This window comes from Pseudophryne corroboree, chromosome 7, assembly GCF_028390025.1.
Source record: "Pseudophryne corroboree isolate aPseCor3 chromosome 7, aPseCor3.hap2, whole genome shotgun sequence".
Classification (NCBI taxonomy): Eukaryota; Metazoa; Chordata; class Amphibia; order Anura; family Myobatrachidae; genus Pseudophryne; species Pseudophryne corroboree.
Genome location: NC_086450.1, coordinates 147,507,313 through 147,523,367, shown reverse-complemented (window position 1 = coordinate 147,523,367; position 16,055 = coordinate 147,507,313). Strand labels below are relative to the sequence as shown.

The 16,055-nt window shown below is 44.5% G+C and overlaps 1 protein-coding gene and 1 long non-coding RNA gene across 8 annotated transcripts in view; one reads left to right on the top strand and one right to left on the bottom strand.

Annotated features, from left to right (window-relative positions):
• THSD7B (thrombospondin type 1 domain containing 7B) overlaps positions 1–16,055 on the bottom strand; it is a 1,210,507-nt gene that overhangs the window by 711,371 nt on the left and 483,081 nt on the right. For all 5 annotated transcript variants that reach the window (XM_063933719.1, XM_063933721.1, XM_063933718.1 and 2 more), the window contains 2 exons: positions 14,767–15,577; positions 731–976 (listed from right to left, as the gene is read on the bottom strand). In XM_063933719.1, the coding sequence (XP_063789789.1) occupies positions 731–976; positions 14,767–15,577 (1,057 nt within the window). The remainder of the gene's footprint in view (positions 1–730; positions 977–14,766; positions 15,578–16,055) is intronic.
• LOC134944828 (uncharacterized) overlaps positions 1–16,055 on the top strand; it is a 92,388-nt gene that overhangs the window by 74,909 nt on the left and 1,424 nt on the right. For all 3 annotated transcript variants that reach the window (XR_010181961.1, XR_010181960.1, XR_010181959.1), the window contains one exon: positions 5,168–5,228. This is a non-coding gene — a long non-coding RNA (uncharacterized LOC134944828). The remainder of the gene's footprint in view (positions 1–5,167; positions 5,229–16,055) is intronic.

The following is a 16,055-nucleotide window of genomic DNA, read 5'->3' as shown; positions in this document are numbered from 1 at the left end:
AGTTATATTTGTTGCTAGGTACAGAAATCTGTGATTTATATATGCTTTGGTTAAAGGGTTTCTGCACAATAAGGGAAAAAAATTACTATATACTGCTAGCAGGCAGCACAGCATAAAATAGGGGCAGCCAGGGGTGAGTACAATCATTTTACTTTGTGTGGCTTGCTAGCAGTCTTAACCTTTTCTTTTTTAAACCTTGATGTGTTTAAATCCTTTTAAGCTGTACTACCATCTGTTAGGTATTTATTACTAAGCATCTGTCTATTCTAGCTAGTAATTGCAGTTGCTTTATGCAGATGGTTCTCTCATAGCCCCTGGAGAATTTAGTGAGAGGACCAATCACATGCCTCAATTAAGAGATCATGGCTTGTGATTGGTCTTCAGCTTACACAACCACACAGCAACCATTTTAAAGTGGCAAATGGAATTAATGTGCCTGTTTTGTATTAAAGAACTGCAGGGTAAACATGGAACATCCAACAGGGTTGTGTAAAAGATTTTTTAACTAGTGTCGGAAATTTTGTATAATTAATTGAGTAGTTGGGTTGGTAGTTTATCTTTGAAGCAGATTTTTAATATAAAATCCATAAACCAACCTAAATCTATTCTACTAGCTTTCTAGATAAAACAAAACCATTTCTCCTGAAGAGTGAACAAAATCCAGCACTTGACTCCCGGAAAGCAACTAATATTTCTTTTGACCGTTTTATAATGATGAGAGGGCATATACCTGAGACATAGTGGCTCACGTCCTCCTGTATTACATGCTTCCATTTCTTCCAGCACGGGACAAGGTTTCCCTTCACCAACCGCAATGTGTTTAACATCCCTTCTCCTGCTCCGTAATCCAAGAATTGACCCTCCGGGCTGACAGGTCTTAGAACACAGACTCCATGCAGACCACTCCGATACTTCACAGTCTCTTGGCATTATACAAGACTGGTAATGTAGAGGCATGCTGTTCTGGGTGCAGATGCTGAGACAACAGAGAGCAGTAATTAATTTATGTACCTCCTGTTCTTGTTACTGGCATTTTAATTAGTAAGAGATTTATCCACTTCACTGATGAAACGAAAGAACTTTGAAACAATGCAACTCATTGGACCTCTATTTTTTTTCAGTAAAATAGATTGTCTAGCCTGGTGTAGGCATTGTGCGGGAGTGTAGACTGTCAAATCAGTACCAGACTTCCCAACATTTCCATAGTGCTATGAAATTCAGCTAATTATCTGAATCAAACTTTTTTCCAGTTTGCAATAGCCTCGGCTGAAATAGTTTACTAGTCTTAATAGGGAAAACCACTGATGATGCAAAGGCAAGGGTTTTAAAAAAGATATCCTCCTAATTATTTCTATTCACTTGAGGGATGCAGCAATCCAATAGTTATAAGAACTGATCATTAAGAAGCATTCCTAGGGGCAATGTATCAAACCTTCTAGAGACATAAAGTGGAGAAGTTGCCCATAGCAACAAATCAGCTCCTAACTGTTATTTTTTAAACTGTGCTAGTCAAATTACAGATAGATAATGAAGGGTTGCTATTGGCACCTTCCTTCTCTCTTGAAGGTTTTATACTGTATATCTGCTCTTTAAAAGTGTGCTAATCACTTACTGGGCAGAGCTCTGTCTTTCTACTAATGGCCTTTCAGCTCAACCTCTGGGGCCCTCACCAGTCTTGTGCGCCGGGAGTGCTATCTTTCAGCAGGGGAGACGCAGCAGAGAGACAGATTTTAACTGTTCTTGACACAGAGGCAGTGAGCAAGTGTTTTTTTTTAAATTGACTATCTAGTCATTTAGGCAAGTGCTATTGAAGGTCATTTTAAAGTCTTTATTTTATCTATATCTATATATATATATATATATATTAGGGAGGCCAATCCCGGGATCATGATCGGCGGGATCCCGGGATTTGGGCCCAAAAATGTCCGGGATACATTCCCAGGATCGGAAGCTCCAATCCAGGGGATTGAGGGATTAGCATTGAGCGTCCTCAGGACGCTCAGACGCTGCCCGGCTTCCTCCTAGAGGCTCCCCAGTGCAGCATCACATGTAGCTAGAGGTCACGCTGTGCCGTCATATGCTGCTGGGAGCCGCCGGGAGAGAGGAGAGGATGTGTCCCACCCTACCGCCTCCGGTGTATTGTGAGTTATTTGTGAGGGGCGGGTGGGCGGGCGGGGCGAAGGGGGCGGCCACACAAGGAAATGCCAGTCCCGGGGATCCCAGGAATCCGGGATTGACCATTTTTCACGATACCCGGAAATGAAAAAATGGCCCGGGATTGGCCTCCCTAATGTGTGTGTATGTATATGTGTGTGTGTGTGTGTGTGTGTGTGTGTGTGTATATATATATATATATATATATCGGGTTTAGACCTAGTTAACGCGCTAGTGGATGAGCTACAACCTTGGGATTATCCCCTGTTAGGTGGGGTACAGTACAAAGATAGAAGAAAAAAGGTTTCCCAAAGGAGCTTATACTAGTACTCTGGTGTATAACAGTATAAATAGTATCCTTATTTGTTAAAAAATAATTTATTTTCTTTAAAAATACAATACATAAAATTGTTTGATTACAATCAATGATACTTTATACATGAGATGATTGAAACCAATGTTCCATTCTAATCGTATAGCAGTGATTCTTCAATTGAAGAACGCAATTGTTGTCTCAAAAACAACAATTGCGTTCTTCAATTGAAGAATCACTGCTATACGATTAGAATGGAACATTGGTTTCAATCATCTCATGTATAAAGTATCATTGATTGTAATCGAACAATTTTATGTATTGTATTTTTAATGAAAATAAATTCTTTTTTAACAAATAAGGATACTATTTATACTGTTATACACCAGAGTACTAGTATAAGCTCCTTTGGGAAACCTTTTTTCTTTTATTTATATATATATATATATATATATAAACTAATTTAGCCCAGTTCATTACAGCTGAAAATAATGGTGAGAAACAGCAGTGTAACATTTACACATTGAAAATAAGCTGCATTTAGAAATACATATGAACAAGAGACAGAGAAGGAATGACAGACCATCAGAAATATCAATTAAGGTAAATAGGCACATAAACTTTTAGATTACCAGACACAGAGGGGTAAATTTACTAAGATGGGAGTTCTATTTATGATGGGATGTTGCCCGTAACAACCAATAAGATTCCAGGTATTATATTTTAGAAGGTTCTAGATAAATGAAAAGTACTCTAGAATCTGATTGGATACTATGGACAACATGCCATCTTAAATAGAACTCCCATCTTAGTAAATTTACCCCAGTAAGTTGGCTAGCACTTGATGGCTTCCGATCAGGCATACCAAAATATTCTTAAAAACCTTAAACCAACTTTAAAGCATTGTACGGACACATGATGATGATGATATAAGAACATAGATTTTATTAATTTAATGATAATAAAACGGGTGGCCAAGAAAGTATTGCAGACAATCAGCTACATCCAACACACTATGTAACCAACTAGCTGCGAACTTAGGCCCCTGTTTCAACATGGGTTGTGGAGAATCCATCTGTAAGTCACTGTTTTCCTGTTTTGATTATGTGCATATGTACTCTGTAATTGGGCGCTGCGGAACCCTTGTGGCGCCATATAAATAAAGGATAATAATAATAATCTCCTCTTAACTGGCACAGCTTAAATGGTTGTCTCCTCAAGGACAGCGACTAAACATAGAATTTGACGGCAGATAAGAACCACTTGGCCCATCTAGTCTGCCCCTTTTTTTTTATCCTTTAGGTAATCGCAACCCTTTTTGAACCTTAATTCTTTGTAAGGATATTCATATGCCTATCCCAAGCATGTTTAAATTGGTCTACAGTCTTAGCCTCTACCACCTCTGATGGGAGGCTATTCCACTTATCCGAGGTGGTAGAGGCTAAGACTGTAGACCAGCAGTAATACAAGTCAGCAGTGTGCAGGTGAGCCGATAGAATGACAATAATAGTCTTTCTGCAAATAACTAATCCAACACATTAATAGTTCAATTATCATTTATTTCTTCAATATTTTTTTCGTAGCAGTGTTTAGAATTTCCATAAATCTAAATAATTGACGTTTCACAGTTGCAGCTTGCTTCATGTGATATGTAACCTCTAAATGTTGTGGTTGTGTTGTATGATGCTGCAAGATCTGTCCCTGTCTATTAATAAGTTTATTACAAGGTTTTTTCTAATGAAGCAGACTGCGATATGTGAAACGCATCCTTTATTTATATAATTGGAAACTCTAACTGCGTTTATTGAAGCACTCACTGTTTATTGAAAAACTATTGGAGAAATTGAACTAATATATTTGAGTTACTTGTATCCCAGAAAACTCTGAACCAACATACCAGTGATATGAGATGCCTACTGTAATATTAATGTAACACCTCCTCATCTGAATTTGTGAAGTCAGATGAATAGTCACATGTAAATTCCAATATTTGCTTGATAACTGTATTGTGTTTCTAGTTTGTGCCTCCACCCGGGCTTAAATGTTCTTACCAAGGTTCAGTGTATAATGTAGGTGTGAAGAACCTCAGCCCAATAAGCAGCACATTAGTACACTGAATTGAAAAGTCCAAAAGGGTGTTGACGATTTATTAAATGATGCAAAAGAAAGGTATGTGTACCAAAACAAAACTTCAAGCAAATTATGACTGGTACTTTAATTATACCCAAACAATAATTATTAAACATGTAACAGTACTGACAAAGTAATATATAAGTTGACTGTTACATTAAAGTCCATTTTGCACCTTTATTAAACACCCCAAAACCTTCTCAATTGCCAATTTAAATGCAAGGACCCTAATTCAAAAGGTTGCTGTATCTCAATTCCATTTGCTGTACCTAATTATCAAGCCCTAATCTGCAACCCTTTTTTCACTCCTATAGTCAATTAACACCATCACACTCTAAATAGCACTGCTTAAATTTTGATTAAAGTCATTGCACTTTAGAGTAGCTTTACCACATTACGGGCACATGTGGTTGGTGCGCTTACCATACCTTTATTACTGTCACTAATTCAGTTTGCAGAACATATAGTATACCTCTCAGTTAGACCCAATATAAACATTGATGAACACTGATGCTCATTTGGCTTCACGTGACAGCTTTGACCCAGCAGCACACTATTCTGTTTCCTCAGATTTTGCGGAACAAGCATGATTGTACTCCAGCTAAACATAGACCAACAATCCGACCTCACTGTAAGTCTGAGAAAGTATTGTAAAGGCACAAAAAGGAGAAAAGGAGAGAAAAGAATATACCAAAACCCCCTACTCACTGAAAGTCTCACAAACAGTACTTACACACAAATTATTGCTCACCACAATCTGTATTAACTTGATGGGATGCGTTCGGTATCCTGGCAGTCTGTAGGCTAGCAGCCAAGTGACCGACGCTGGAATCCTGACACCACTCGTGACACCGGTTGACGGGATACGTTTGGCATCCCGGTGACCGCCACACTACGTCTAAACAAACTGTAGCCAAAACAATTTCAATCCCTGTGTTATTAGGTGTTTCCATATTTTTGTCCTGAGGTAAAATAGGGTAAATTATAATAGAGGCGCAACGGTGAAGCACACTTTACTTTTACTCTGCTGACATCATCCTGGCTGGATGTTTACACTGGGTATTCCATAGAAAAATAGGATATTAATTACCTACCAGTAAATCCTTTTCTCGTAGTCAGTAGAGCATGCTGGGGTCCACATTAGTACCATGGGGTATAGACAGGTCCCTTGGGAGCCATGGGCACTTTAAGAGTTTAATAGTGTGGGCTGGCTTCTCCCTCTATGCCCCTCCTACCAGACTTAGTCTAGAAACTGTGCCCGAGGAAACGGACATACTTCGAGAGAAGGAAATACACAGATAGTGGTGAGATTCATACCAGCTCACACTTAACAACAGAAAACCAAGCTAACCAGTTTGAAACAAGTCAGCAACGGCTGAACAACAGTACGTAACCAAGTACCAACACAGTACTTAACCAAGTAACAATGCAGTACTTAACTAAGTAACAAATGCAGGAAAACGAAGTGCTGGGCAGGCGCCCAGCATCCTCTACGGCAGGGGTAGCCAACCCTGGTCCTCGAGAGCTACCAACAGTGCACGTTTTCCAGGTCTCCTCTTTTAAAATGTGACAGTTAGTAATAACTGCAAATGTGCACCTGCCAGGTGAGCTGGAAAACGTGCACTGTTGGTAGCTCTCGAGGACCAGGGTTGGCTACCACTGCTCTACGGACTACGGGAAAAGGATTTACCGGTAGGTAATTAAAATCCTATTTTCTCTATCGTCCTAAGTGGATGCTGGGGTTCCTGAAAGGACCATGGGGGATAGCGGCTCCGCAGGAGACAGGGCACAAAAGTAAAGCTTTTACAGGTCAGGTGGTGTGTACTGGCTCCTCCCCCCATGACCCTCCTCCAGACTCCAGTTAGATTTTTGTGCCCGGCCGAGAAGGGTGCAATTCTAGGTGGCTCTCATAAAGAGCTGCTTAGAGAGTTTAGCTTAGGTTTTTTATTTTACAGTGATTCCTGCTGGCAACAGGATCACTGCAACGAGGGACAGAGGGGAGAAGAAGTGAACTCACCTGCGTGCAGGATGGATTGGCTTCTTGGCTACTGGACATGAAGCTCCAGAGGGACGATCACAGGTACAGCCTGGATGGTCACCGGAGCCACGCCGCCGGCCCCCTCACAGATGCTGAAGCAAGAAGAGGTCCAGAATCGGCGGCTGAAGACTCCTGCAGTCTTCTTAAGGTAGCGCACAGCACTGCAGCTGTGCGCCATTTTCCTCTCAGCACACTTCACACGGCAGTCACTGAGGGTGCAGGGCGCTGGGGGGGGGCGCCCTGGGAGGCAAATGTAAACCTTTAAAAAGGCTAAAAATACCTCACATATAGCCCCAGAGGCTATATGGAGATATTTACCCCTGCCTAAATGTACTAAATAGCGGGAGACGAGCCCGCCGGAAAAGGGGCGGGGCCTATCTCCTCAGCACACGGCGCCATTTTCTGTCACAGCTCCGCTGGTCAGGAAGGCTCCCAGGTCTCTCCCCTGCACTGCACTACAGAAACAGGGTATAACAGAGAGGGGGGGCAAAATAAATGGCAATATATTAATATAAAAGCAGCTATAAGGGAGCACTTAATCATAAGGCTATCCCTGTCATATATAGCGCTTTTTGGTGTGTGCTGGCAGACTCTCCCTCTGTCTCCCCAAAGGGCTAGTGGGTCCTGTCTTCGTATAGAGCATTCCCTGTGTGTCTGCTGTGTGTCGGTACGTGTGTGTCGACATGTATGAGGACGTTATTGGTGTGGAGGCGGAGCAATTGCCAAATATGAGGATGTCACCTTCTAGGGGGTCGACACCAGAATGGATGCCTTTATTTGTGGAATTACGGGATAGCGTCAACTCGCTTAAGCAGTCGTTTGCCGACATGAGGCGGCCGGACACTCACTTAGTACCTGTCCAGGCGCCTCAAACACCGTCAGGGGCTGTAAAACGCCCCTTGCCTCAGTCGGTCGACACAGACCCAGACACAGGCACTGATTCCGGTAGTGAAGGTGACGAATCAACCGTATTTTCCAAAAGGGCCACACGTTATATGATTTTGGCAATAAAGGAGATGTTACATTTAGCTGATACTACAGGTACCACTAAACAGGGTATTATGTGGGGTGTGAAAAAACTACCAGTAGTTTTTACCGAATCAGAAGAATTAAATGACGTGTGTGATGAAGCGTGGGGTGCCCCGATAAAAAACTGCTAATTTCAAAGAAGTTATTGGCTTTATACCCTTTCCCGCCAGAGGTTAGGGAGCGCTGGGAAACACCTCCTAGGGTGGACAAAGCGCTAACACGCTTATCAAAACAAGTGGCGTTACCCTCTCCTGAGACGGCCGCACTTAAAGATCCATCAGATAGGAGGATGGAAAATATCCAAAAAGGTATATACACACATGCAGGTGTTATACTACGACCAGCTATTGCGACTGCCTGGATGTGCAGTGCTGGGGTAGTTTGGTCAGAGTCCCTGATCGAAAATATTGATACCCTGGACAGGGACAATATTTTACTGTCGTTAGAACAAATAAAGGATGCATTTCTTTATATGCGTGATGCACAGAGAGATATCTGCACACTGGCATCACGGGTAAGTGCTATGTCCATTTCGGCCAGAAGAGCTTTATGGACACGACAGTGGACAGGCGATGCATAGAGGAGTTATTTGGGGTCGGTCTATCGGATTTGGTGGCCACGGCTACGGCCGGGAAATCCACCTTTCTACCTCAAGTCACTCCCCAACAGAAAAAGGCACCGACCTTTCAACCGCAGCCTTTTCGTTCCTTTAAAAATAAGAGAGCAAAGGGCTATTCATATCTGCCACGAGGCAGAGGACGAGGGAAGAGACAGCAACAGGCAGCTCCTTCCCAGGAACAGAAGCCCTCCCCGGCTTCTACAAAAGCCTCAGCATGACGCTGGGGCTTCGCAAGCGGACTCGGGGGCGGTAGGCGGTCGTCTCAAGAATTACAGCGCGCAGTGGGCTCACTCGCAGGTAAATCCCTGGATCCTGCAGATAATATCTCAGGGGTACAGGTTGAAATTAGAGACAGAGCCACCTCGCCGTTTCCTGAAGTCTGCTTTACCAACGTCCCCCTCAGAAAGGGAGACGGTTTTGGAAGCCATTCACAAGCTGTATTCTCAGCAGGTGATAGTCAAGGTACCTCTTCTACAACAAGGGAAGGGGTATTATTCCACTCTTTTTGTGGTACCGAAGCCGGATGGCTCGGTAAGGCCTATTCTAAATCTGAAGTCCTTGAACCTGTACATAAAGAAGTTCAAGTTCAAGATGGAGTCACTCAGAGCAGTGATAGCGAACCTGGAAGAAGGGGACTTTATGGTATCCTTGGACATCAAGGATGCGTATCTCCACGTTCCAATTACCCCTCACACCAGGGGTACCTCAGGTTCGTTGTACAAAACTGTCACTATCAGTTTCAGACGCTGCCGTTTGGTTTGTCCACGGCACCTCGGGTCTTTACAAAGGTAATGGCCGAGATAATATTTCTTCTTCGAAGAAAAGGCGTATTAATTATCCCATACTTGGACGATCTCCTAATAAGGGCAAGGTCCAGAGAACAGCTAGAGATGGGTTTAGCACTATCTCGAGAGGTGCTAAAGCAGCACGGATGGATTCTGAATATTCCAAAATCCCAATTAATGCCGACAACTCGTCTGCTGTTCCTGGGGATGATTCTGGACACAGTTCAGAAAAGGTTTTTCTTCCCGAAGAAAAAGCCAAGGAGTTATCTGACCTGGTCAGGAACCTCCTAAAACCAGGAAAGGTGTCTGTACATCAATGCACAAGAGTCCTGGGAAAAAATGGTAGCTTCTTACGAAGCAATCCCTTTCGGCAGATTCCATGCAAAGGGATCTGTTGGACAAATGGTCAGGGTCGCATCTTCAGATGCACCTGCGGATAACCCTGTCGCCGAGGACAAGGGTATCCCTTCTGTGGTGGTTGCAGGAGGCTCATCTATTGGAGGGCCGCAGATTCGGCATGCAGGATTGGATCCTGGTGACCACGGGTGCCAGCCAGAGAGGCTGGGGAGCAGTCACACAGGGAAGAAATTTCCAGGGAGTGTGGTCGAGCCTGAAAAAGTCTCTTCACATAAGCATTCTGGAACTAAGAGCAATCTACAATGCTCTAAGCCAGGCGGAACCTCTGCTTCAAGGAAGACCGGTGTTGATCCAGTCGGACAACATCACGGCAGTCGCCCATGTAAACAGACAGGGCGGCACAAGAAGCAGGAGGGCAATGGCAGAAGCTGCCAGGATCCTTCGCTGGGCGGAGAATCACGTGATAGCACTGTCAGCAGTATTCATCCCGGGCGTGGACAACTGGGAAGCAGACTTCCTCAGCAGACACGACCTTCACCCGGGAGAGTGGAGACTTCATCCAGAAGTTTTCCACATGCTATTAAACCGTTGGGTAAAACCAATGGTGGACATGATGGCGTCTCGCCTCAACAAAACACTGGACAGGTATTGCGCCAGGTCAAGAGATCCGCAGGCAATAGCTGTGGACGCGCTGGTAACACCTTGGGTGTACCAGTCGGTATATGTGTTTCCTCCTCTGCCTCTCATACCAAAGGTATTGAGGATTATACGGCAAAGTGGAGTAAGACTAGTGGCTCCGGATTGGCCAAGTAGGACTTGGTACCCGGAACTTCAAGAGATGGTCACGGACGATCCGTGGCCTCTACTTCTGAGAAGGGACCTGCTTCAGCAGGGTACTTGTCTTTTTCAAGACTTACCGCGGCTGCGTTTGACGGCATGGCGTTTGAATGCCAGATCCTAAAAGGAAAAGGCATTCCAGAAGAAGTCATTCCTACCTTGATAAAGGCAAGGAAGGAAGTCACCGCGAAGCATTATCGCCGTATTTGGCGAAAAGGTTGCGTGGTGCGAGCAGCGGAGTGCTCCGATGGAGGAATTTCAACTGGGTCGTTTTCCTACATTTCCTGCAATCAGGATTGTCTATGGGTCTCAAATTGGGATCTATTAAGGTTCAAATTTCGGCCCTATCAATATTCTTCCAAAAAGAATTGGCCTCAGTCCCTGAGGTCCAGTTTTTATCAAAGGAGTACTGCATATACAGCCTCCTGTGGTGCCTAAGGTGGCACCGTGGGATCTAAATGTAGTTTTAGATTTCCTCAAATCAAATTGGTTTGAACCACTAAAGAAGGTGGATTTGAAATATCTCACATGGAAAGTGACTATGTTACTGGCCCTGGCTTCGGCCGGGAGAGTATCTGAACTGGCGGCTTTGTTTTATAAAAGCCCTTATTTAATTTTCCATTCGACATAGGGCAGAGCTGCGGACGCGTCCGCATTTTCTCCCTAAGGTGGTATCAGCGTTTCACCTGAACCAGCCTATTGTAGTGCCTGCGGCTACAGACGACTTGAAGGACTCCAAGTTGTTGGACGTTGTCAGAGCCTTAAAAATATACATTTAAAGGACGGCTGGAGTCAGAAAATCTGACTCGCTGTTTATACTGTATGCACCCAACAAGTTGGGTGCACCTGCTTCTAAGCAGTCGATTGCTCGTTGGATTTGTAACAAAATTCAACTTGTACATTCTGTGGCAGGCCTGCCACAGCCTAAATCTGTTAAGGCCCATTCCGCAAGGAAGGTGGGCTCATCTTGGGCGGCTGCCCGAGGGGTCTCGGCATTACTACTCTGCCGAGCAGCTACGTGGTCAGGGGAGAACACGTTTGTAAATTTTTACAAATTTGATACCCTGGCAAAGGAGGACCTGGAGTTCTCTCATTCGGTGCTGCAGAGTCATCCGCACTCTCCCGCCCGTTTGGGAGCTTTGGTATAATCCCCATGGTCCTTTCAGGAACCCCAGCATCCACTTAGGACGATAGAGAAAATAAGAATTTACTTACCGATAATTCTATTTCTCGGAGTCCGTAGTGGATGCTGGGCGCCCATCCCAAGTGCGGATTATCTGCAATACTTGTACATAGTTATTGTTAACTAATTCGGGTTATTGTTTAGGAAGCCATCTTTCAGAGGCTCCTCTGTTATCATACTGTTAACTGGGTTTAGATCACAAGTTGTACGGTGTGATTGGTGTGGCTGGTATGAGTCTTACCCGGGATTCAAAATCCTCCCTTATTGTGTACGCTCGTCCGGGCACAGTACCTAACTGGAGTCTGGAGGAGGGTCATGGGGGGAGGAGCCAGTACACACCACCTGACCTGTAAAAGCTTTACTTTTGTGCCCTGTCTCCTGCGGAGCCGCTATCCCCCATGGTCCTTTCAGGAACCCCAGCATCCACTACGGACTCCGAGAAATAGAATTATCGGTAAGTAAATTCTTATTTTCTCTTACGTCCTAGAGGATGCTGGGGTCCACATTAGTACCATGGGGATGTACCAAAGCTCCCAGTATGGGAGGGAGAGCGCAGAGGCCCCTGCAGAACCGATTGACCAAACTTTAGGTCCTCCGAGGCCAAAGTATCGAACTTGTAGAACTTAGCAAACGTGTTAGATCCTGACCAAGTAGACGCTCGGCAAAGCTTTAAAGCCGAGACACCCCGGGCAGCCGCCCAGGAAGAACCCACTTTACGAGTAGAGTGGGCATTAACAAATTTTGGACACGGCAAGCCTGCCGTAGAATAAGCATACTAGATAGTAAACCTGATCCAGCGAGAAATCGTCTGCTTAGAAGGAGGATACCCAACCTTATTGGGATCATAAAGGACAAACAGAGCGTCCGACTTTCTGTGACGAGAAGTCCTGTTCATATAAATCTTCAAAGCCCTTACATCATCCAAGGATTTTGAAGTAATGGAGGAGTCAGTAGCCACTGGCACTACAATAGGTTGGTTGATATGAAAAGTTCCTGCAATCAGATTGGTTCGAACCTTTACAGGAGGTGGACGTAAAGTTTCTTACTTGGAAGGCGGTCACACTGTTAGCATTAGCATCTGCAAGACGTGTGTCAGAATTGTCGCACAAGAGCCCCTACTTGATTTTCCATGAGGATAGAGCTGAGCTCAGAACGCGTCAACACTTTCTTCCAAAAGTTGTATCGGCTTTTCATATTAACCAACCTATTGTGGTGCCAGTGGCTACTGACACCTCGATTACCTCAAAGTCCATGGATGTTGTGCGGGCTTTGAAAATATATGTGAAGAGAACTACTCATCATAGGAAGTCGGACGCACTGTTCGTCCTTTATGATCACAACAAGATTGGGTGTCCTGCTTTTAAGCAGACAATTTCTCGCTGGATCAGACTTACTATCCGGCATGCTTATCCTACGTTAGGATTGCCGATTCCAAAATCTGCTCAGGCTCACTCTACACGTAAAGTAGGTTCTTCCTGGGCAGCTGCCCGTGGTGTCTCGGCTCTTCTGCTTTGCCGAGCAGCTACTTGGTCAGGGTCGAACACGTTTGCTAAGTTCTACAAGTTCAATACTTTGGCCTCTGAGGACCTAAAGTTGGTCAATCTGTTCTGCAGGAACCTCAGCACTCTCCCTCCCGTACTGGGAGCTTTGGTACATCCCCATGGTACTAATGTGGACCCCAGCATCCTCTAGGACGTAAGAGAAAACAGGATTTTATATACCTACCGGTAAATCCTTTTCTCATAGTCCGTAGAGGATGCTGGGCGCCCGCCCAGTGCTTCGTGTTTCCTGCACAGTTACTTGGTTAAGTATTGTTAGTTCCACCGTTGCTGAATCATTTCACTTTGGTTAGCTTGGGCTTTCCTTTTGTTCTGTGTGAGCTGGTGTGAATCTCACCACTATCTGTGTATTTCCTTCTCTCGAAGTATGTCCGTCTTCTCGGGCACAGTTTCTAGACTGAGTCTGGTAGAAGGGGCATAGAGGGAGGGGCCAGCCCACACTATTAAACTCTTAAAGTGCCAGTGGCTTCTAGTGGACCTGTCTATACCCCATGGTACTAAATGGACCCCAACATCCTCTACGGACTACAAGAAAAGGATTTACCGGTAGGTTTATAAAATCCTGTTTTCTCTTTCTGTTTCTGCCCCAGATCTCTCTCTCTCTCTCTCTCTCTGCCCCATGTCTCTCTGCCAAAGGTCTCTCTCTGTGCTAAAGGTCTCTCTACCCCAGGTTTCTCTCTCTCTGCCCTAAGTCTCTCTCTCCCTGCCCCAGGTCTCTCTATCTCTCTCTCTGTTCCAGGTATCTCTTTCTGCCCCAGGTCTCATTCTCTCTGCCCCAGGTCTCTGTCTCTCTGCCCCAGGTCTCACTCTTGCTCTACCCTAAGTCTCACTCTCTCCGTTTCTGCCACAGTTCTCTCTCTCTCTCTGCCCCAGGCCTCTCTCTCTCTCTGTCCCAGGTCTCTCTATCTCTGCCTCAGGTCTCTCTTGCTCTCTGCCCCAGGTCTCTCTCTACCCCAGGTCTCTCTCTTTGCTCCACTTCTCTCTCTCTCTGCTCCAGGTCTCTCTCTATCTGCCCAACTTCTCTCTCTACCCCATGTCTCTCTCTGCTCCACTTCTCTCTCTCTCTCTCTGCCCCAGATCTCTCTCTTTCTCTCTGCCCCATGTGTGTTTCTCTCTCACTCTCTCTCTCTCTCTCTCTCTCTCTGTCCCATGCGTCTCTAGATGCAGAGGATTCATCTGCACTTACTGCATACAGGTGACATTTATTTATTATTTATTAGCAGTTTCTTATATAGCGCAGCATATTCCGTTGCGCTTTACAATTAGAACAACAGTTATAGAACAAAACTGGGGAAAGACAGACAGACATAGAGGTAGGAAGGCCCTGCTCACAAGCTTACAATCTATAGGGAAATAGGCATTGATACACAAGGATAGATGGTACCTGTTGCATAATGGTCCACCAGATTGCTAGGGTCTTAATGGGTTGTATGATATGATCACCCAGCAATGTTGGAAGACAAAATGTGAGGTTACATTAGCAAGAAAGATTCAAGAGGAGAGAGCAATAGATAAGATAGATTAGAGTCAGAAGTATGGATTTCTAGTAAATGGTCCTAAACCCCAGCTATAAGGCATATATTCAAACCCCTCAAAAAAATCCTGTTGTGATTCTGGGACTGACTTAATTATTTGGGAGTGTAGCTAATAGACATTCTGGCATGGCAGGGTGGATCAGAAGTGAGCATGGCCAAAAGTGCCCATGTTTAATTTGCGAAAATTGTGAATGAATACATATGTTTAAGTTGGAAATAATTCTTACCTCAGAAGAGCATTCTTTCCATCACTTTGCATACACTGCACTTGCCGTGTTTGGTAACCAATTTCCAAGTCCCGCATGCCAGAGTCCTCTAGTGACTTAGGTCCTGTCTGTCTAAATATACTTCTTTCCCCAGAATCAGAGCCAAAATCCAACATGGTTCTTCCACTCAAATTGATTTCTTTTACATGAGGCAGTCTGCACTCACTCCATGGTCCAACTTTGAGGCTGTATGTATATTCTTCTTCTCCAAAAGAGCACAAACTGTGAAATGGACAAGTCCTCCATTCTGTAAGGTTAGGACAGTCTGAGCCACCATATAAAGGTGCAGAAATTACTGAACGAGTTATGTATTGGAGATGGTTCCCACAGTTTTTACTGCATGTGGACCATGGTGAGAATTCAGATACAATACAATCCAGTGGGCAAGGAACTAGACAAGCTTGTTCTGTTGGTGGCTGTGGGGTAAAATGCTCACAGATTTCAACAAGTGTAATGGATCTGTTGGCCTTGTGGACACAATTCACTTGTCTTTGCTGTAGACCACGCTGGGCAGTAACACATTCTGTGCTTCTTGTCTTAACCTCATTGTTGGAATAAGGCACAAGAACACATGTGTCCCATTCTGTAACCTCCCACTGAAATAGATCACGGTGCCAGTCGCAGATTTTAAAGCAGTTCCTTTGGCTTGCTGGCTCGTCCTGTGATTCACAGTTTGAGATATGGGTAACCCAAGTTTCACTATGTACGCACCACACCGATCGGCTCTGGAGGCCACCTGGCCCACATTCTCCAATGCACTGACCCCATGCACCTGGAAAAGATAAATATTCATCAGCTGTTAATAATACAATAGGAAACTTCCAAAATCAATATTAGTATACTCTATTCTTATATATTTATATACTGTTGCCCATACTTGCCTTCCTGACCCTCTCCATGAGGGAGAAAATGCTCTGTTCCTGGACTTTCCTGGTAATGTATGATTGCCATCACCTGTGGTGAGCTAGTTAATTGATAAGAAAGGTGTTTCATCACAGGTGATGGCAATCATACATTACCAGGAAAGTCCAGGAACAGAGCATTTTCTCCCTCATGGAGAGGGTCAGGTAGGCAAGTATGCTGTTGCCACACATAAACTCTTAATCCTACTACACAGGTTCTCAAACTCAGTCCTCAGGACCCCACACAGTGCATGTTTTGCAGGTCTCCTCACAGAATCACAAGTGAAATAATTAGCTTCACCTGTGGACCTTCTAAAATGTGTCAGTGAGTAATTAATACACCTGTGC